This window comes from Natrix helvetica (genome assembly GCF_964273705.1).
Source record: "Natrix helvetica genome assembly, chromosome: 9".
Taxonomy (NCBI): Eukaryota; Metazoa; Chordata; class Lepidosauria; order Squamata; family Natricidae; genus Natrix; species Natrix helvetica.
The window spans coordinates 8,464,836-8,486,125 of record NC_138560.1 but is presented as its reverse complement, the minus strand read 5'-3'; the positions used below and the strand labels follow the sequence as shown (position 1 = coordinate 8,486,125).

General features: G+C 43.2%; 1 protein-coding gene across 1 annotated transcript in view; it reads right to left on the bottom strand.

Moving 5' to 3' along the window:
• Positions 1-327: 327 nt before the first annotated feature.
• The window catches only part of LOC309396711 (IgGFc-binding protein-like), a 23,024-nt gene continuing 2,061 nt past the window's right edge, over positions 328-21,290 (bottom strand). The window contains exons 3-11 of the mRNA XM_081962078.1: positions 19,538-20,776; positions 15,881-16,506; positions 14,041-14,605; positions 10,947-11,542; positions 9,006-9,570; positions 7,502-7,701; positions 6,400-6,783; positions 5,001-5,288; positions 328-1,299 (exon numbers count right to left, since the gene is read on the bottom strand). Of these exons, the coding sequence (XP_081818204.1) occupies positions 5,010-5,288; positions 6,400-6,783; positions 7,502-7,701; positions 9,006-9,570; positions 10,947-11,542; positions 14,041-14,605; positions 15,881-16,506; positions 19,538-20,776 (4,454 nt within the window). The 3' untranslated portion in view covers positions 328-1,299; positions 5,001-5,009. The remainder of the gene's footprint in view (positions 1,300-5,000; positions 5,289-6,399; positions 6,784-7,501; positions 7,702-9,005; positions 9,571-10,946; positions 11,543-14,040; positions 14,606-15,880; positions 16,507-19,537; positions 20,777-21,290) is intronic.

Genomic DNA, 21,290 nt, shown 5'->3' with positions numbered 1-21,290 from the left:
TACATTGCAATGAAAACCTGGCCCCTTTTTATTAGAATACTTTATGATAGAGGTGACTGCCTTAAATATAATTGAATGACAATTCCCAATAGTCTTAGCTAGCATTGTTGATGATAAAAGATGCTAGGAATTGCAGCTTAGCATCACCTGAAGAGTCCCAAATCCTATAATCCCAGCATATAAAATAAGCACTCCCCAAAGAAGAGAATAAATTATTGCTACTGTGACGGGACCAGAAGTTGCTCAGATACCGTTTTATAGGACCACTGTTCTTAAAACCTACAGCAAAAATACCACATTGTTTTAAAAATGAGAGCTTTATCTCTGTCTGGCTTCATTCATCCATTTATTCATTCATATTGTGATACTTAGACACTGTCAAATTTATATCCACCCCCAGCAGTCTACAATATGTAAAATCTATAAAATAAAGACCATACCACCACCACAGCAAAAAAACAACAACACCAAACCCTGTCATGCTATCCTCTCTAGAAGTCTTTGAAAAGCAAACGTTCTACCACAAAAGAGCTTTATCTGGACCTCCGCCAGAATAGGGGTCTCCAACCTTGGCAACTTTAAGATTTGTGGACTTCAACTCCCAGAATTCCTCAGCCAGCGTTGCTTTGCTGACTGAGGAATTCTGGGAGTTGAAGTCCACAAGTTGGAGACCCCTGCTCCAGAAGATGCAATGGAGCGTATCATTGTTAGGGATGTAACCCTAGGCTTGGCTTGGCAATGTATATAAGCTATGATTACTTTACTGTTACTTTAAGTATTAGAGAGATGTAATTGGCTTGTTACCTCAAGCAGCTATAAGAGGGAGCCAGAATGGCTGTTAGTTCTTTCTTCTCTCTGTTTGTTAGACACTTATCGGATACTGTATCGTGAGTTACTGAGTCTTGCTACTGTTAGCCACTTTGTGTGCTAGACTGAATATTGATAACTGACTGACTGAACTATGTATGACGTGGACTGATAACCGGACTCTGAATACTTCTATATTTCTACATAGTAAACTACTATATTTTTTATACTATTCAGTGTCTCTGTATGCTGGTTTGTGCGTGTTATTCCATATCACTCTCATTATGCTTCTCTGCATACTCGCTCTTCTAACGGGGAGCTTAATTACTTAACAATCCAGTTCTCCAGAAGCATGATGTTCCTTAGGAGAGCAGTATCAGTGGAAATGCAATGTGTTCTTCCCCTCATTCTTCAGATCTCATTGGATTGGAGTGATAGGTCCCTCTGGGCTAAACACACTGAATAGGTGGGTTCTCCAGGAAGCAGGTGATCCTGCATAGGTTAAAAAAAGTACCAAGATCTTAAGAGTTTGAGAGGTTAAAAAACAGCACTTTGAACTGTATTTTGAAGCATATTGGCAATCAGCACAGTGATTGGTAGAGTATATTGCTATTATATGGCGCTAATAGCTCCCACCCTTCATAGGTATCACACTGCTGCATTCTGCACATGATGGTTTAAGATTATCATCTTCCAATTTCTGTCATTAGAAATTCGTCCTCGGTTGCTAGGATATTAAAATGCATTAGAAAAAGGAAAGCAGCGAATATCCATACGCTGCTCTTTCTCAAAGTGGTTCCAAGGCTATTTTGCAAAATTGCAAAATCGATTCCAAAAAAAAATAAAAATCAATAAACCCATCAATAAAACTCAGTGGGAATAATTCATCGCATTTCTTCAAGGCATCAAGTAGTAAGTGGACATTTATTAGTCATTCATTAGATTGCATTGGGATTACCTTTTTAAAAAAAAACCAATATGTTGATGAAAATTTATATAGATTTTGGAACTCAAATAAGTGGACATTTATCAGTCATTCATTAGATTACATTGGGGTTACCATTTTTAAAAACCTAATATGTTGATGAAAATTTATATAGATTTTGGAACTCAATTGATGGTAGCCCTAAAAGTCAGTATGGGCAATCAAGAATGAAGACTGATGTTAACCCAACTATCTGGACTTTGTTGTGTTAGGAAACTGGTTGTGCTGGTCTATGGGCAGAGGTGAGTTTCACATAATTTAACAACCGGTTTGCTTAGTGCAGAACTGAAAATGTGAGTGCGTGCGAGGCTTCAAACACACAGCAATTTCCTGAACACCTTCTCAGGCAGCCACGGTGAGTAGAGCAGGCGAAGTGAGGAAATTGTTGTGTACTGAGCCAGTCCACCAGTAGGTGGCGCGCATAGACCTTCCTTTTATTGGCCCATACATCCGGCGGGAGAATCCTGATTACCCTATTGGTTCCCCGACTGACGGCGTTTGTATAAATTGCTGTCAGCCGGGGATTGTGTATCTTGGCTTAGTCAGTTACTGTTGTTTTTTAAATAAAGATTAACGTCTTGCAGCCGTCTTTTACTCCTTGCCTTGGAACACAAAAGAAATCAGCTGGGCTGCATGGCCGGGGTGAGAGATCCAGAGAGTGAGATATATAGGACGGAATCTGCCAGGACAGAGGGGTGGGCCCAGCCGATGGTTGGAACTACCGGCTTGCCCGAACCAGTCCGAACCGGCAGCAGCCCACCTCTGTCTATGGCAGGCATGTCCAAAGTGCGGCCCGGGGGCCAAATGTGGCCCTTTTTCAAATTTCAAGCGGCCCGCAGCCTCTTCTCCCCACTGGAGTTATTTGTTTAGTCTTTCATAAAATAACATATTTTTCGAAGTATAAAGATGCATCTTTTTCCCCTCAAAAAAGAGGCTAAAAATCTGGGTGCATCTTATACACTGAATACAGCATTTTTTGCCTCCCAAAACTCTGCCCCCTTCACCAAAATGGCTGTGCATAGCCTTTAGGAGGTTTTCCGAGTGCTCCTGGGGGCTGTGGAGGGCATAAATGAGCAAAAAACGGGCCATTTTTTGCTCAATTTTGCCCCCCCCCCAGCCCCCAGGAGCACTCTAGAAGCCTCTTAAAGGCTATTCATGCCCTTTAAAAAATAGGCCCATTTTCGTGGGAGAGTGCAAAAACTTTTTTTTAAATTTGCCTCTTCAAAATCTTGGTGCGTCTTATACTCCGAAAAATACGGTAGTTAATTCGCATTTAATGTTAAGGGTTCAAAGAATGTCAGGCTGAATGATCGGCCCCACACATTTTCACCTCACCAAATCTGGCCCTCCTCGCAAAAAGTTTGGACACCCCTGGTCTATGGGGAAGTGCGCATCATGTAAAACCCAGTTTTATTTTTTTTCTTCCTTTTGCATCATTCATATGCAAATTTAGGTTGAGAGTCAATTAAATTGCCCGACCTTAATCAAGTAAATCAATTAGAACTCACAACCAGCTAAGATTTCCTCAGTGGTGACGGCCCTATTTAGAAGTAATGATCCTTCTTTAATAGATCAATCAGCAGCACTGAGTTGAAACTCATTGGAGAAGACATTCAACAAGGGAACCACCAAAATAGCAATTAGTTTTTGAGGGCTAAATAACTTGTGGATTTTGGCTTTTCAGTTTGGCTGGCTTGCTCGGCAGGAACTTTATCAAGAGAAGAGAATTATACAAAAAGTTAAGAATGGAGACTAACATTCTAAGGTACAGCAATTTCATAGGACAGTAAAAAAAGCCAAAGCTGAAAACTGATGTAATCCTATAAATGATGATTTTGTGCTGTACGATTATTCCATTTATGATTATTGTAGATTATTCATCAAGTGGCAACTAGCACTTAATTTGATTAGTACTTTTAATTGTTGGCTGAATGACTGTTAATTTAAGGTTCATTAAACAAGACATTACAAAATAAAAACAGGTTTTGCTCTGTTAGGAAACTTAATTAAGAAATGGCTTATTTAACTCACTGCAGCAGATGCAGCAAACTTAAATTTGACTAGGGAACTGACAAATTTCACATACATCCATTATATCTGTGTGACCAAGGAAGGAGTTGATTACCCTACTTAATCTTCTTGCTATGCAGATCTGATGGGGGGGGGGGAAGCACTTTCCACCCTTCCCAGTCTGACCTTCAACTAACTGAGGATTCAAAGCTATATTTTATTTTATGTAAATTTAGATGCAAACTGCACATCACATTTTTCATGGGTCTCCCCCCCTCCCCCATCTGCTTTCAGTTATTTTATTGGAAAGGATAAAAGTTAAAGACCCTCTTGAGTCAACACCAGCTGGCCCAATTTACAAAAGTGGTTGGCTAATGTCTTCCTCTGATGCAATCTTTCAAATCCTAGGATATCCTAATATCACCAATACAAGTCCAATCCTGCTTTTTTTTTTAAAAAAAAAATCTTTTTAAATCTGCTAAAATTGCTGCCTGAATTATGATCAAAACGGCCCAGCAGAGATTATACTACCTGAGACTTGTCTGGAAACAGCAACTGAATGAAAAACTGCTGTTGACCTTCTACCGCTGCACCATACCAAGTATTTTAACACTGTCCCTGTGTACGGTTTGCCAATTGCACAGTGGCAAATAGGACAGCACTCCAACATCATTGCCCAGAGGATCATTGGTTGCCCTCTCCCCTCTTTGGAAGAGCTTTATAGCTCCAGCTGCCTTAAAAAAGTTCAAAACATTCTTCAAGATCCATCTCATCATCTCATCCTGAAGATCTCATCATCTCATCCTGAGCACCCTTTTTTGGAACTATTACCATCTGGCAGACGGTACAGGACAATAAAAACAAGGACAAATAGGCTTAAAACCAGCTTCTATCCCAGAGCAGTAACTATTTTGACTTCTACTGTATAGTGCAATATTAAAGCAATATCAGGGGGTTTTCAATTCATTTGTAGAGAATGCAAATAATGTGTGTTTGTGTTTTATTTTTATAGTTATAATGTACACTGAAGATGCCATTTAATTTCGTTGTACAAGGTGCAATGACAAACTAAACTAGACTAGACTAGACTAGACTAAGCTAAGCTAAACTAAACTAAACTAAACTAAACTAAACTAAACTAAACTAAACTAAACTAAACTAAACTAAACTAAACTAAACTAAACTAAACTAATTATACCTTACCACTTTAAAAGTCTTTGGCCTTCCAAGCATAGAGAACCTCAGCAGTGTTTGCAGATTCCCCATTTGGCAATTTCCAGTCATCTGTGGGGTCTCCATTTAAGTTCCCACATGGTCCACATAATTTCTCTGGAGAAATATGCTTGACTTTCACGGTTACCCCACCATCGGGAGAAAACTGGACTTGTACATCCGAAGCCCGGTCAATCACAATCCCATTCTGCTCCTTTCTTAAAGTCAGACGTTTGGAGACTTTGTAAGGCAGGTTTACTGACCGTCCATTCACCTAGGAAACAAAATATTGGGACATTAATAAAAACCCATTCTGAGCAATCCCAGGAAGCCATCGGGAATACAACAGACATTTTTGTTGGGCATCCTACTGGAAAAATATGACAAAGACACTATATATTCGATTGTATGTGTACTGATTGCGGCTAGAGTTGTATTTGAGCAACAGTGGAAGAGTGAGGAAATCCCATCAGACGAGAACAGTGGCAGGATTCAAAAATTTATACTACCGATTCTGTGGGTGCGGCTTGGTGGGCATGGCATGGCTTGGTGGGCATGGCTGGTGGGTGTAGCAGGGGAAGGATACTGTAAAATCTCCATTTCCTCCTGATCAGCTGGGATTCGGGAGGCAGAGAATAGATGGGGGCGGGGCCAGTCAGAGGTGGTATTTACCGGTTCTCCAAACTACTCAAAATTTCCACTACCGGATCTCCAGAACTGGTCTGAACCTGCTGAATACCACCTCTGGACAAGTGGGTCTCTTCCAACTCTGTTGTTGTATTCTGTTCTGTTCTGTTCGATCTACACGGCAATGAAATACAATTGGCAGCTGTTCTTATGAATGACAACAATATTGCTTTTGCTCAAGTCCATTCTTTTCCGAAAAATCCATACAAGGAAAGATATCATTGATATAAAATGCTCATAGAAATGCTTATTGGGTGGGGGTGGGGGGGATATATTTTTCAAGATATTGGAAAAGTGCAAAGTTTACATACAAAACTACGCCTATTGTTGATCATGAATGTAATTTTTTTTCTAATGTTTGTTTTAGGGTTGTCGGACAAATTACAAAATCAATCAAAGGGATGGAATAACACACAAACACTGGAACACGGAAATGGAGCAGATTTCAGTTAATGAGCAGACTTGGTGATGGAAGATGAAGGAAAGCAGCTTTCAAGGATGCTGGGTACAATTTCCTGGTTGACTTAAGCCAGGGGTCCCCAAACTTGGCAACTTTAAGACTTGTGGACTTCAACTCCCAGAATTCTCCAGCCAGCTGGAGAATTCTGCGAGTTGAAGTCCACAAGTCTTAAAGTTCCCAAGTTTGAAGGCTTCTGACTTAAGAGATGCTTGAAGCTCTTCCCAGCCTTCTCACTTACCCATATCCGGTGGTTAGTTTTCAGAGTAATGGCAGCCTCTCCAAAGTAAACATGAACAGCCTTGACCGCTGACAGGTTATCTTCACACTCTTTTCCAATGTTGACAGATACCCTGAACCAGGAAGCGTCGCTCTCATCACACACAGAGGACACATCATATACCCCACCGCAGAAGTTCCATCTTGCTGAAGCTCCATCAAAAGAAACCAGCTGGGCCTCCTGGGAAATTTTGCACTGGCCTTCTCTGCGCTCACAGCCACGGACGCCATTTTGAAGAACGCAGATCTCTTCATCCCCGCATGCTGTTTCCTCAAAGGTGATTTGATCCAGACCTTGACAAGTCCATTTCTCGGTGCAATTGGTTGAAAAGATGCTTTCTCCAGCCTAGTAGGACAATCCACCAGTTGCAGAAGACATGGGAGGGAAAAAACAAGGAAGAGTATATTAGATTGACACAGGGCTATGCCTTTTAATCAGGATGGTGTCTCTGCTGCCCCTGGAATTCTAGGAACTGAAACCCACAGATATTAAACCTGTTGAGGTTGAAAAACACTAAGAAATTTGGATGTTACGTAGTATTAAGTTTCCATGTACAATGGGTAAGATGAGGCATGGTGGCGACGTGGTTAGAATGCAGGCTAACTTTTGCAGGCTAGCTCTGCTCACAGCCAAATGTTCAATCCTGACCGGCTCAAGATTCAGCCTTCCATGCTTACGTGATCATTAAAATGAGGACCTAAACCACTTAGAAGGTGCTTAAAGTACTGAAAAATAGTGTATAAGTCTAAGGGCTAATGCTGGTGCTATTGATACTCCATCTTGGTCTGATTTACGTAGCATTTATTCCATCTGGGGTTTTTCCAAATAGTCAATATAGCAGCCAATCCTTCTATAATTGTTCTTGGAACAACCTATATATGTTCAAAATAGAAAAATGGGTTTCCCCTAAAATCAGGCAAAGTCAGATCTATATACAAATAGTCCTTAACTTACAACCATTCGTTTGAAGTTCCAATGGCAACAAGAGAAGTGACTTATGACCAGGGGTGGGTTTCTGTTGGCATTACTACTGGTTCGGCGCCTGAAAAACTGCCTAGCTTACCTTCAAGTAGAGTCCACTATGCATACAGCCACACTTTTCCAGAGGTACACATGCATTCCCATCAAGCATGTAGCCATCATTACATTGGCAACCTTCAAAGCATATCTTATTGCATTGCACTGTTGTGAAGAAACTGGCACAGCTGGAATCACAAGCTCTAATGCATGTCTCATAGTGGCTATTAGCTGGACAGATGAGAGCTGAAGAGGTAAAAGGAGAAAAGGTTTGCCAAATGTTTTCCTTGTGTGGCGAATAAAATACAGTATAAGTAGGATGAAGCTTTAGCAACACGGAAGCAGGTTTTCCTTTATCACAATAGATTACCCAGGTTCCCTGCATCCCATGGAGCTTTTCTCATATAATAATTGCAAATGCAGAGTCAACAAGAAACTGATATCAAAGCTGGAAAAATGAACAAACGGCACGAGATGAAGAAATAACTAAGAAGAGACTAACTAGAGTATGGAGAAATGGCAGACTGAACATTAAAAGTGCATCAGAAAGAAGATACAGAATATTATCAAACATGGAATCTTGTTTTGTCAGTGGTTGGAAAAAAGGGGTGGAAATTAAGAAGGTAATATGCATTGTTAAGCAAATTAAATTGCCAAGACAACACAACGTTTATTAAGCACTAAGAAATATAATTAATTTAAAAAATCAATTTAAAAAAAAAGAACCTGATATCAGAATAAATCTGAAATGGGTTTATCAAAATATAACATTCGGAAAGGGATTTGGAAATATAATTACATTTAATGCTACTTTTCTCACGCTTTCTATAATCCAACTTTGGAAGAAAGTAGCATTGGATTAAGGTTTGTGTAGGAGAAAAGAGAATCTCTTACAAGAAAAACTGGCAAGAAAGATAATTCTAACAGATGGGGATTATCAATCAGGGAGAGTAGATATGAGGAATTTATCTCAATTGTACTGACAGTTTCTTAAAGTCTCCATAAGAGGCATTCTGTCAAGTTTGTTTCTCCTGTCACCATAGCCTTGGAATCAGGATAATTTAAACCTGGCTCAAATTACAACAGGAACACGGTGGCTCAGTGGCCAAGACGCTGAGCTTGTCAATCAGAAATGACGGTGGTTCGGTGGTTCGAATCCCTAGCGCCGCATAACTGAGTGAGCTCCCGTTACTTGTCCCAGCTTCTGCCAACCTAGCAGTTCGAAAGCATGTAAAAATGCAAGTAGGAAAAATAGGAACCACCCCAGTGTCTCAACCTTTCCAGGTTTGTGGACCGGTGGGTGGGAGGGAGAGGGGGAGGGGTAGAGGGGATAGTTCCGCATGAGTGGCTGGCAGGCATGCGGTCACACAAATGGAGTGTATGTGTACATGATTGCCCACTGCTCACCCAAGTGGGGATACGCATGCATTTGCAAATAGGGGCCTGGTTGCAAATAGCTCATAGCCCACAAATGGACTGTGGCCCTGAGGTTGGGGACCCTTGAATTACAGTATTTCCCTTGATAAGGAAAGCCAACTTTATAAACTTACGACAAGAAACAGCTGTTCTCCAGTCATCAATTTCAGCTCCAGCTGCTTGACATTTAACGGTGTAAGCTTGAAGGTTTTGACAGAGAGCTCCCTCGCCGAAAACTTGCATGTCGTACAGGCAGTTGTGAAAGAACTTCGCAGGACTCACAAATGAGTGACAGTCTTTGAATGGGCCTGTCTCAAGATTGAGGAGTCCACAGTATCTGTCACCTTTATATGGTATTGTTTGGGCCTTGTCAAAAGGAGGGAGCTTGTGCACACAGTTGTTAGAGCAAACACTCCCAGTTGTGGGGACCTCCCATGAGATTCCAAAATCATCTACATTTGGGGTGAGAGTCCCATCAGGCAGCAGGAAATCATCATCCAAATTATCGTTGAAATTGCCACCCAGTCCAGATGTCTGCTCTTGGTAAATCCTAGGCACAGAAACTTCGACATAGTTGGCAGTGTCATAAATGACTTTGAAACCTTCAGGTGACTGAAAAATTATATTATTCCCTTCTTGATTTATCCAAAAATTTCCATCGCCTCTGCTAAAAGGTAGGTTGTAAACCTCATCTTCCACCTTGAACAAGGAAACAAGAATGAATTATTTGTTATAACTTTGCAGGTTAACATGAATTCCCCTGGAAATTAATAGAAGGTGCCACCTATTGCCCTATAGGAATGGAACTCAATCAATGAATGCAGAACTTTCACAAAATACAGCTTTTAGTTATAGTGTAATGCTGTGTTTCTCAACCTTGGCAACTTTCAAATATGTGGACTTCATCTCCCAGAAATCCCAAGCCGGCATGAATTCTGGGAGTTGAAATCCATGCATATGAAAGTTGCCAAGGTTGAGAAACACGGATGTAATGTATGAATCATTCTCTCTCACATCCAACATCATCAGCCATTGCAGCACATAGAGAGGGGAAAAAAAACAAAATGTAAAAAGTCTTAGATCTGGAATTGCACAGAAGGGATCATCTTCTTCATAAAGGTAAAGGTAAATATTCCCCTCGCACATATGTGCTAGTCATTCCTGACTCTAGGGGGCGGTACTCATCTCTGTTTCAATGGCAAAGAGCCAGCGCTGTCTGAAGACGTCTCCGTGGTCATGTGGCCAGCAAGACTAAATGCCAAAGGTGCACGGAACACTGTTACCTTCCCACCAAAGGTGGTCCCTATTTTTTCTACTTGAATTTTTACATGCTTTCAAACTGTTAGGTTGGCAGAAGTTGGGACAAGTAACGAGCTCACTGTATTACATGGCGCTAGGGATTGGAACTGCCGAACTGCCGACCTTTCTGATCAACAAGCTCAGCATCTTGGCCACTGAGCCATTTAGATCTTCTTCATAGGCTGATCTATAACAGAATAACAGAGTTGGAAGGGGACTTTGGAGGTCTTCTAATCCAACCCCCTTACTGAAGCAGGAAACTAAAAAATAAATAAACCAAAGGTATCTATACAGAGAAATTATTGTTACTGATCACATTATTTTCCATACAGTTGCTCACAAAGAGATATTATCATGTGTTTGTCAAACCTGAAGTGAACCTGGCCGAGACCATGTTGGAGGCTTCAGCGTTGCCACAAGGAAGAAGAAGGGACAGAGCGGGGGGAAATATATAGCTGGGGTTTTATAGCAAAAACAAAAGGTTTTCCTGTGGGAACCAAGGACATTCTAACTGGTGGCTGGGGAGAGGAGGAGTAAAATAGCCAAGGAACCAGCCAGCCCCTCAAGTGGACAATATGACTGATGACTTGGGGGAAGGGGAAACTTTCACTTTTTAATAGAGTAAAAACTGCGGGAACTTTCAGAGTTGGTTTTCACCAGTTGTGCCAATATAATGTATCCAATAAACTGTTTGAGGAATCTACCTGCCTTGGAGTTCTGCTTTCCAAGGGTACGTTATTTGTAACGCTGAAAGTATTAATAAGATAAGTGCTTACCTTAACTTGCCATTTTCCCCCTCTCTCCAGGAAAATAGTATGTCCATGTAGGTTGATAAGAACTGCTGTTATGTCAGTTAAAGATCCATTATCAGCTTTCTCATGTTCCACCACCACAGAAAACGTCACCTGCTGTGTATCTTTGTCAATTACTTGAGCTAAGTTGTAAGAGCTGGAGCCAGCAAAATCAAAACTCTTCCCATCAAAGGTAGTATAATGGGATCCACCAGATGTTACCACTGTTCCATAACCGACAGGGTAACAGCCCTGGATGCCATTCTCCACCCTGCACTCCTCATAACTCCCACAGGAAAACTGACGGCAGTCAACAGCACCAGTTTCCACGCAACGACACTTCTCCTGGCAAGCGTTTGTCGGGTAGAACTCTGCTCCCTTTTTGTAGTACCTGCCGTCGTACACACAGCCGCACTCAGTAGTAGGGACGCACTTGTCCCCATTGAGGATGAAGCCAGAGTCGCAGACGCAGCCTTCAACGCATGGAGCATCGCAAGAGCTGGAAGTGTCAAGATTGAGACAGGTGGAAGGGCAGCCATTTCCACATAATTCGTAGTGGGAATTAGGTGGACAGGAAAAACCTGGAAGAGACGGATGATGAGATAGAGTGTCAATACAGCATTCCAAGTATTGCCTTTAGGAGCCCTGAAGATCTATTAGTGTTGACCCATCCATATGTTACAATACAATACAATAGTAGAGTTGGAAGGGACCTTGGAGGTCTTCTAGTCCAACCCCCTGCCTAGGCAGGAAACCCTATACCGTTGCTCAGGTGTACGGGTTTCCAAATATTTTAAGGCCTATCACTAATAAGTTAAGGCACCAGGTTAGAAAGCAAGAGGCCATGAATTCAAAGCCCGCCTTAACCATGACAGACAGCTAGGTGACTTTGAGCCAATCACTAGGAGGCTGAGCATTTCAAACCTGCCTTAGCCATGAAAACCAGCTGGGTGACTTTGAGCCAATCAGCAGAAGACCATGAGTTCAAGTCCCACCTTAGCCATAAAAACCAGCTAGGTGACTTTGAGCCAATCAGCAGAAGACCATGTGTTCAGGTCCCGCCTTAGCCATGAAAACCAGCTGGGTGACTTTGAGTCAATCCCCAGGAGACCATGAGTTCCAGTCCAACGTTAGCCATGAAAGCTGTCTGGGTGGCAGTAATTCTCTCCCAGTCCAATCCCCATCACAGGGTTGGATTGTTGGGAAAACAAGAGGAGGAAGGTGTGGTGGATATGTTCGCTGCCTTGAGTTATTTGTACAAACAATAATGGTGGGATATAAATGATCAAATGAAAATAAAGGAATAAATACATGGTTCCCTATCTCACCCATCCCCATATCTTGTGTATGGATTTCAAAATGGGGAAAGTTGATCTATATATGAAATGTCCATGAATTTTGAAACCTCTATTATGGCGGGGGGGGGGGTCATGTTCATGATCCTTTTTATTGGCACTTATTTATAAGAACTGTCTATGCAATCCTTCTAATCCATGTGCAGGGCAAACATTACTGGCACATTGCACTTCCTATGCTTAGAAAGCTCTGTATCCATCTTGCAAATGAAGGGAATTTCTCTTCCGGTACTAATTACGGCAAACAATTATAATTTCTCCCTTGCATCTTAATAATAGATCAGTCTCCTGCCTGATCTATTGAAGCTTTAAGTGTCTGGAACGGTACAAATGGGATAAAGATGTGATCAACTGGGAATGTCTAAGGAAAAAAAGCATTTCTCTTCACCCCTGGTTTCCCCTTGCACATATGTGCTAGTCGTTCCCGACTCTAGGGGGCGGTGCTCATCTCCGTTTCAAAGCCGAAGAGCCAGCACTGTCCAAAGATGTCTCCGTGGTCATGTGGCTGGCATGACTAAATGCCAAAGGCGCAAGGAACGCTGTTACCTTCCCACCAAAGATGATCCCTATTTTTCTACTTGCATTTTTACATGCTTTCGAACTGCTAGGTTGGCAGAAGCTGGGACAAGAAACAGGAGCTCACTCGGTTATGCAGTGCTAGGGATTCAAACCGCCGAACTGCCAATCTTTCTAATTGACAAGCTCAGCATCTTAGCCACTGAGCCACTAGGTCCCTGATTTATCCCTAATTCTAGAAGAAATGTCTTTCAAAAAGGCTGTTTCCTATGGCATTTTTGCATAGCGTCAAAACATTAAATATGCTCTTTCTTCAGTCACTTTAGCTCTGGGCTATGGATAAACTAATTCAGTGATTCAATTAAATCATTAAAATATACACATAACCAACTATTTCCATTTACCAGTTTTTAATATGGGAGATAAAACTATGGAGAACAAAAAAATGTTCTCCAAATGCCTGGTTATTAAATAGATCCCAGTATAACAGAAAATCTAAGCCACCCAGTAACAGCTTTATGTTTAAACAGCCATGTTTTAAAAAGTGATAATTATCCTGTTTGGATATTTATAACTCCCCAAACTTGAGACTTGATGGAAAGAAGAAGGGAATTAACATTACTAAAGTCTCATCAATTTCAGATGCCTCTCTAGATTACACAATGTAGGTCAGGTATGGCTAATCTTTTTACCGTTGCGTGCAGAAAGCACAAAAGCGTATGCGACAGCACACCCACATGCCTGCACCCATAATGCAATGTGTGCGTAACCCCTTACAACCCCCCCACAACCACCCCCATGCATGTGGGTGCAACCCCCCGTACTCCCCCGCTCCCCTCACTCATTTTTTGCTTCCAGGTTGGTGCAAGAGGATTTCCAGGGCCAAAATGGGGCACAAGGAGGCATGCGAGGCTCCCCATGCCCCATTTTGGGCCTGGAGGGGCTCCTGCACCAACCTGGAAGCCCAAATGAAGTGTGGGGGCAGTGCATGAGGCCCCAGAATGTAATGTGAGCACCCTGGCCCCCACGCCATAGGTTTTTTCATCACAGATGTAGGTAGACTCCATCTTCCTGTAACATATGTACCATTATTCGTGTTTCATGCTTTGGAATAATAAAACATGGAGCGGTATTAAGTACTCATGAGCAGAGTGGCATATTCGCCCCAAGACTCAATGAGAGAGAAAAAATCATAAAATTATACATACTGCAAAAGGCGTTGGATCGCCACGGCTTAATTTGGATATTTTGAGCTTGGCAGGTGGTTGCATAAGCAGCGATGGCCGCACAAAAAATATCTGGATGACCCTTGTACGTGCAGGTGTCAAAGACACAATCTTCCAAGAAGTTTGTTGGGCTAATTGTCCTGTGACATGGTGCAAAGGGCCCATTGCGTTTGGTGAGGATCCCACAGTAACGTTCAGCTCGGTAGGTTCGTTTCTCAGCCTCGCTGCACCTTTGGCATTTACCGGTGCATCCCGTAGAACACCCGGGGACATCCTTCACCTTCCAGCTGTTTGAAAATTGTGTTACATCGCTGGTTTGACTGCCATCCGGCAGCTCGAAATCGTCATGAGGATTCTGGTTGGCCTTGCCACAGAGTCCACAGACTGAATTGGCATATGTACTGGGAAGAATGACCCTGGCATAGCTGTTCCAGTCAAAAGTGACTGTCAAATCAAAATCAGTTCTCATGAAGCCATGGACCCCACTCCGGTAGATATTCAGCTTATTTTCATAAGCAAAGGGTAGATCCACTAAAACGCCATTGACCTAAAAGACAAACAAGAGGCACACCATTCAGGGGTTTTAGCAAATTCAAAAAAATGGGGTCCGGAGATGATTTAAGCCACTGCATTCACTAGTGACTTACAATGTCTTTATGGCATCACCCAACCACGACTTAAGTGATATAAAGCCTTTTATATTGATTCAATGAGAGTTGAATGTCTCAAGAAAATGCTTTAAGTTGCTGTAGGGGAAATGACTTAAGATTAGCTGTGGAAGCAGTGCAGAATTTATGAATTTGCCTTCTAGGTTTTGCTCACCTTTGCTCTACCCTAATAGGGAAGGAGATTCCTTATCATATGAAAACTGTCAGATATTAATCTCTCCAACCAGGATTGATCTTTTGCTGAGTGCTTGTAGGATTCTGCTGTTTATCAGACCAAGCCTAGCATCAGCAGATTTCTGTGACATGCTTGTGTATGCGACCTGCAGGGTTGTCTCCTTCTGGTTCAAGGATACAGAAGGGGAGGCCCTGGTGACAATAGCGATAGCACTTAGACTTATATACTGCTTCACAGTGCTTTACAGCCCTCCCTAAGCGGTTTACGGCCTCTTGCCCCCAACAATCTGGATCCTCCTTTTACCCACCTCGGAAGGATGGAAGGCTGAGTCAACTTGGAGTTTGGTGAGATTCAAACTGCCAAATTGCAGGCAGCCAGCAGGCAGCAGAGGTAGCCTGCAGTACTGCACTCTAACCACTGCACCACCTCGGCTCATATGATGTAATGAATGAATGAATGAATGAATGAATGAATGAATGAATGCATGCATGCATGAATCCCAAGTCAACTTTTAATTTGGCCACATAAAAACTATTTCATTGGCACTTAGGGTAAAAGTAAAGGTTCCCCTCGCACATATGTGCTAGTCGTTCCTGACTCTAGGAGACGTTGCTCATCTCTGTTTCAAAGCCGAAGAGCCAGTGCTGTCCGAAGACATCTCCGTGGTCATGTGGCTGGCATGACTAAATGATGAAGGCGCACTGAGCGCTGTAACCTTCCCACCAAAGGTGGTTCCTATTTTTCTACTTGCATTTTTACATGAATTCAAACTGCTAGGTTGGCAGAAGCTGGGACAAAACGGGAGCTCACTCTGTTACAAGACACTAGGGAATCACACTGCTGAACTGCCGACCTTCTGATCAACAAGCTCAGCATCTTAACCACTGAGCCACCACGTCCCTGCAGAGTATTTTAAGTGGTCCTAATTACCAAATTTTCACCACCACCCCCATGCTTCTCCAATGTTTAACCACCGTACCTCAGTCCGATGTTGAGCACTTTTGCTGAGGCTGATGGTCATGTTGTAGACCTCCAAGGTTACCGCTTTGGTAAAAGACACCGCCTTATGGCCTCGGTTGTCGTTCTCCACTATGACCGAAAATGGGGTGAGAGCTGGGTTCTTGGAGCAGACGCCCACCATCTGATACACACAGCTTCCCATAAAGTCGTATTTGGTTCCATCAAAGGTACGGTAATGTGGATCCCCGGATGCAATGCAGGTACTGTAGGTGGTGGCGTGGCAACCACGAACCCCGTTCACCACGATGCATTTTGTCTTGGCTTTGCAAGAAGACGTCACGCACACAGTTTTGCCTAACTTGTTATCACACCTGCAATGGGACTGGCAGTTTTCATCTGCCCAAAACTCCTCTCCTGCTCTGTAGGTCACCCCTTTGTAAGTGCAGTTGCAGCTCTCCATGGGAACGCATCTCTCTCCACTGAAGAGGTAGCCTTGGTCACATTGGCAGACTTCTGCACAGGTATTTTGACATCTGGATGGAGCCTCTCGGTCAGAACACGTTGCTGGGCAGGCATTTCCACAGGAGAGATAGTGGCTGTTCTCGGGGCAGGTCAGCTGGACAGGATCTGGGTCTGGAACTGGAGCTAAGTAAAACAATGATCAAAAGAGGCAGAGGGAATGTCAGCAACCTTAGGGATAACAAAGTAACTGTAAGCGTTCCAAATATCATGCAGAAATAAATCAAAGTCCCAAGCAGAATCATCCTTAAAGTTCCAATTTAATAATACAGGTATGTTGGCACATCTGTGGAATTCCAACTCTGATTTACATCCTGGAATTCCACCCAGTTGAAAGTTCATGATCTATCCCCACACCCATAAATCAATCACATGGCCCAATCTTCTTCTTCCAGGCTGGCATCTCCACCCAGCTTCCTCTGGTCAAATGTCGAGGTGCGGAGACAAAAGATGACCTTGGCTTCTAGAAAGGAACGACAACACACATTCCACAATTCTACTCCTTCCTATTCCCCCCTCCCAACTACTACACTAATGAAACAGCATAGGAAATTATAAGAAAGTGTGGCAGGCCAAAGATTCTTAAAGGAACCTCTGCAGGCCTGACAGTAACTTTCCTTAGGAAAGTTACGCATATGGATAGCATTCATTTGCAATTGACTAATCAGAGTCAACATAAACTGGACCTTGTTCTACTGCTTCCTATATGGAATAGCCTCCCTCCAGAGAACCGGGTGGCCCGAACACAACTGGAGTCTCAGAAGGTAGTGGAGAACTAGCTCCTTCTCTAGTCCTGGAGACCACAATGTTAAAATTATATTGGAGCATTGACACAAATATTTAGGAACGGAGATTCAAATCATCCCTCCACTTGGTGGTGTTTCCCTGTAGCCAGTGGTGGGATTCAAATAATTTAACAACCAGTTCTCCGCCCTAATAACCAGCTGGGTAGGTGAGGCTCGGTGGTCATGTAACCATGTGGACATGGCCAACTCAACATCATTAACATCGAAGGGTGCTTCATCTTAGCTGTTAAAATGTAATAAGGGTTTCTGTAAGCAGGACAATAAAGTTTAGGCTAGAAACAACACCAGAATGTTTCCTTCCTGCCTTCCTTTCAGGATTAGCCCTGTAAAGTGGGAAAAACAAAAGGAGATTTCTTCCAACAACCAGTTCTCTGAACTGCTTAGAAAGTTAACTATCAGTTCTCCCAAATAGGTGCGGACTGGCTGAATCCCACCACTGCACCTCTCCCCTTTGCCTTAATCCTCAGCATCAGCAATTTTAAGATGTGTGGATTTCAATTCCCAGAATCGACTGAGGAATTGTGGGAGTTGAAGTCCACACCTCTTAACATTGTTGAGCTAGAGAAACATTGGTTCAATGACATAGGGGGGGGGGCGCTAAAATACAGGTACTGCCACCAAACAAGAAATACAATAAGAAATTATCCCACATGTCAAGTGGAAAAGACGCAGAACCCAAGGCTCTGCCAACTCTCCCACTCCAGCTTCCCAACCCACTGCAATCTCACACATTTTCCCCAAATCATTCCCATTTTCTCAGAGTAACTAAGGTCCAGCCTTGAGATGGGGTTAAGGAACCAAACTATCATCTTGGCAAAACTTTGGTCTTTGTGCGTAGGCTGAAAAGTAAACTGATGACACCATTAAAGATTGTGGCCATCTGTTCTTTGCTACGAATCATTCTAAAAGCACAGCTCTCTCTCTGTGTGTGTGTGTGTGTGTGTATGTGTTTAAGTAAATAAGTCTTCACAGTGATGTGGTACAGCTTGAGAAATGGGCTTGCCTGTGCTGAAAGCTGTATTTGACTTTCGGGAAATGATTTCAACTTTTGTTGATTTGGTCAATGTTTTTTTCCCCCTGCTGGAACTTCTGCAAATCCCTGTCACTTTTTCAGCATGATTCTTAAATATTCAAAAGAAAAAAAAAATCTCACAGTGCGAGTTGCTTGAGCAATACATGCCAGATAAGACTATTCTATCCAGTTTGGCTTCCTGTACTAAAAAAAAAAACCTGAAGCTTTTGTGACTTTCTGGACAATTCTATATAGATAAGTTCTTGACTGACAACCACTATGGAGCACAAATTTTATATTATTAAGTAAGAAATTGGTGAAGTGAGTTTTGCCCCATTTTATGACTTTTCTTGCCACATTTGGCAAGAATAAAATGCAAATGCCCAGACAGAAAACTTAAAACAAGGGTGTCTGTTAAAACAGGCCCGGAGGCCGGATCTGATATTTCCAGGGTGGCCTGGAAACAGTAAAGGACTGGTCTGCAGTGCCTGTGCCAGCGAAAACAGATCTTAGGAGGGCCCCCCGCAGCCTTCCAGAGCTCTATTTTTGCTGGCAGAGGACTGCAGGAGGCCGTCGCAGCTGAAAACAGAGCTTGGAAGCCCGTTTTTGCTGGCAGAGCATTCAGGCCACTGCAAGCGCCCTCGACATGAGTCACGTCCAGCTGGCCATGCCCCCCTCCAGGTCAAAGACAACCCGAATGCAGCCCTCAATTAAATCGAGTTTGACACCCCTGACTTAGAGGAAATTAGAGGGCAGGTCATTGACACAGCATTAGCAATCATGTGAGAAATTCTTCTAACTCAAAAGACATGCCGTATTTTTCAGAGTATAAGACGCACCTTTTCTCCTCAAAAAAGAGGCTGAAAATCTGAGTGCATCTTATACACTGAATACAGCATTTTTGGCCTCCTGACACACACCCACCCACCCCCCCGTTCACAAAAATGGACGTGCAGAGAGTTTGGGACGCCTGCAAAGTGTTCATGGGCAGTGGGGAGGGCAAAAATGACAAAAATTGGCCTTTTTGCTCTCCCCCCCCCCCAGGAGCACTCTACAAGCCTCCTAAAGGCTATGCATGCCCTTTTTTGGTGCATACAATTTTTTGCTTGTTTTTGCCCCCCTGCCCCCCCCCCAGCCCTTAGGAGCACTTTATAGGCCTCTCAAACTCTCTGCATGCCCTGTTTTTCATAACAAATGAGGTCTCCAGAGGGTTTGGGAAGTCTGCAGAGTGCAAAACCTTTTTTAAAATTTACCTCTTCAAAATCTTGGTGCGTTTTATACTCTGAAAAATACGGTAATTATGAGAGTGGCGATTATTAGACAAAAGGCAATTAGTTACCGAGAGTGCCAAAAGGTGATGGAGCAAAGCCGTAGCCTTCGTAATTCTTGTTTCCATAGGCCAACACACCAAAGGGAGTTTGAGGATTCTCAAGGAAAACTGAACGCTGGTTAAGATCAACTTTCCAGTTATATTCTCCCCAGGAATATTCTGAGCCAGGGACTGATTGCCATCGAATGCCTGCCGCAACAGATCCATCCCAGGTCACAGTTTCAGAGCTTTTTGCTACGAGGAGGACATGGTTGTCAAACTTTGTGAGACCATCAATTCGGTAGGCCAGGCCATAACTGTTGACATCGGGGATGTTGATGAGAAATGGATCGTATCCTATGTTCCCGGTCTTGATCCCAGTGAAAAACAACAGCACCTGGATCCCAGCATCGGCAGAGATGTAAAGCGCTTGAGAGGACTGGAGTGGAAACTGAGCAATTTCTCCAGGCACCATATCTTGGAAGCCTTTGTCCTGTCCTGACTGATAAACAACCCGCGTGCTTTGAAAAGCTGCCACATAGATAATATCGAAGCCCGTCTGCAGAGGCACGGGAGGAACAATGAAAGTCTTGCCCCACTTGGAGTCTGGCAGAAGCTGCTCAGCGACATGGTCGCAGTAATAATTTTCCTGGACGCAGACATGGCCGCTCAAGACTGCCACGGGAGCCGAGGACTGAACCCTGGTGCCAGACAGGTCTTCCCTACTTTGCAACTGAAGAACTTCAAAAGCTTTGAGGCGTACCGTAAGGGTGGTCCCTGCCGCGTACAACTGTCCCTTGAAGAAGACTTTACCTTGCAGTTCAATGGTGACTTGGGTAGGAGTCTGCCAAGCTATGACAGCCAATTCTTTCTTGTAACTGTCCACTTTGGTGCCCGGAGGTGTGATGACATAATAGTTATTGCCAAGCTCATGGACCGGGTAGAGGGTCATGCTTCCAATGGAATACAATTTTCGGTTAAATGAGACCACTGAAATGTCGTGCTCGGCCTCAATCACAACGGAATGGGAAAAAATGCCACTGCCCTTCATTTCCAAACTCACGGGGAGATCCACAGGCACCGTTTCATCACTTGCAACAGAGTAACTTTGGCGGGAGGAAGACTTGGGCACGGTCACAGAGACCCTGGTGTCATTGCCGTGGCCCACGAGAAATAGCTTCAAGCTTGTTTCAGAAGGCCTGTTGGTCTCAAAATTCTCCATGAAAGCTGTGATGAATTGCTTTCCCTGGGAGCTCGAGAACCCTTGGCCTGAGAGAAAGATAGAAAGGCGTGAAAAACTGAGGTCAGGAAAGAAGAACAATAAAATACCCCAAGAAAGAAGAAAGTAGAAGGGGTGGGGGTGGGGGAGAAGGTGGACATTTTGGAAACTGCTATGGGCCAAAGTGAAAGGGACATAAATTAATGTTTCACTTTCTTTATCACTTTTGAGGAGATAATATTTACAGGTTTAATTTATTTTACTGCATACATTATTCACACTTTCACCTCAGGAATTCGAGGCAGTGCATAGTGTTTCCCACAACAAAAATATTGTAAGAGAGACAGAGAGAGACAGAGACAGAGAGACCAAGACAGAGAGAGACATAGAGACAGGGACAGAGAGAGACAGAGACACAGAGAAACACACAGAGAGAAAGACAGAGAGACAAAGAGAGACAGAGAAAGAGACAGATACACAGAGGGAGAGAGACAGATAGAGAGAGAGAGACAGAGAGAGAGACAGAGAGAGACAGATACACACAGAGAGAGAGAGAGACAGAGA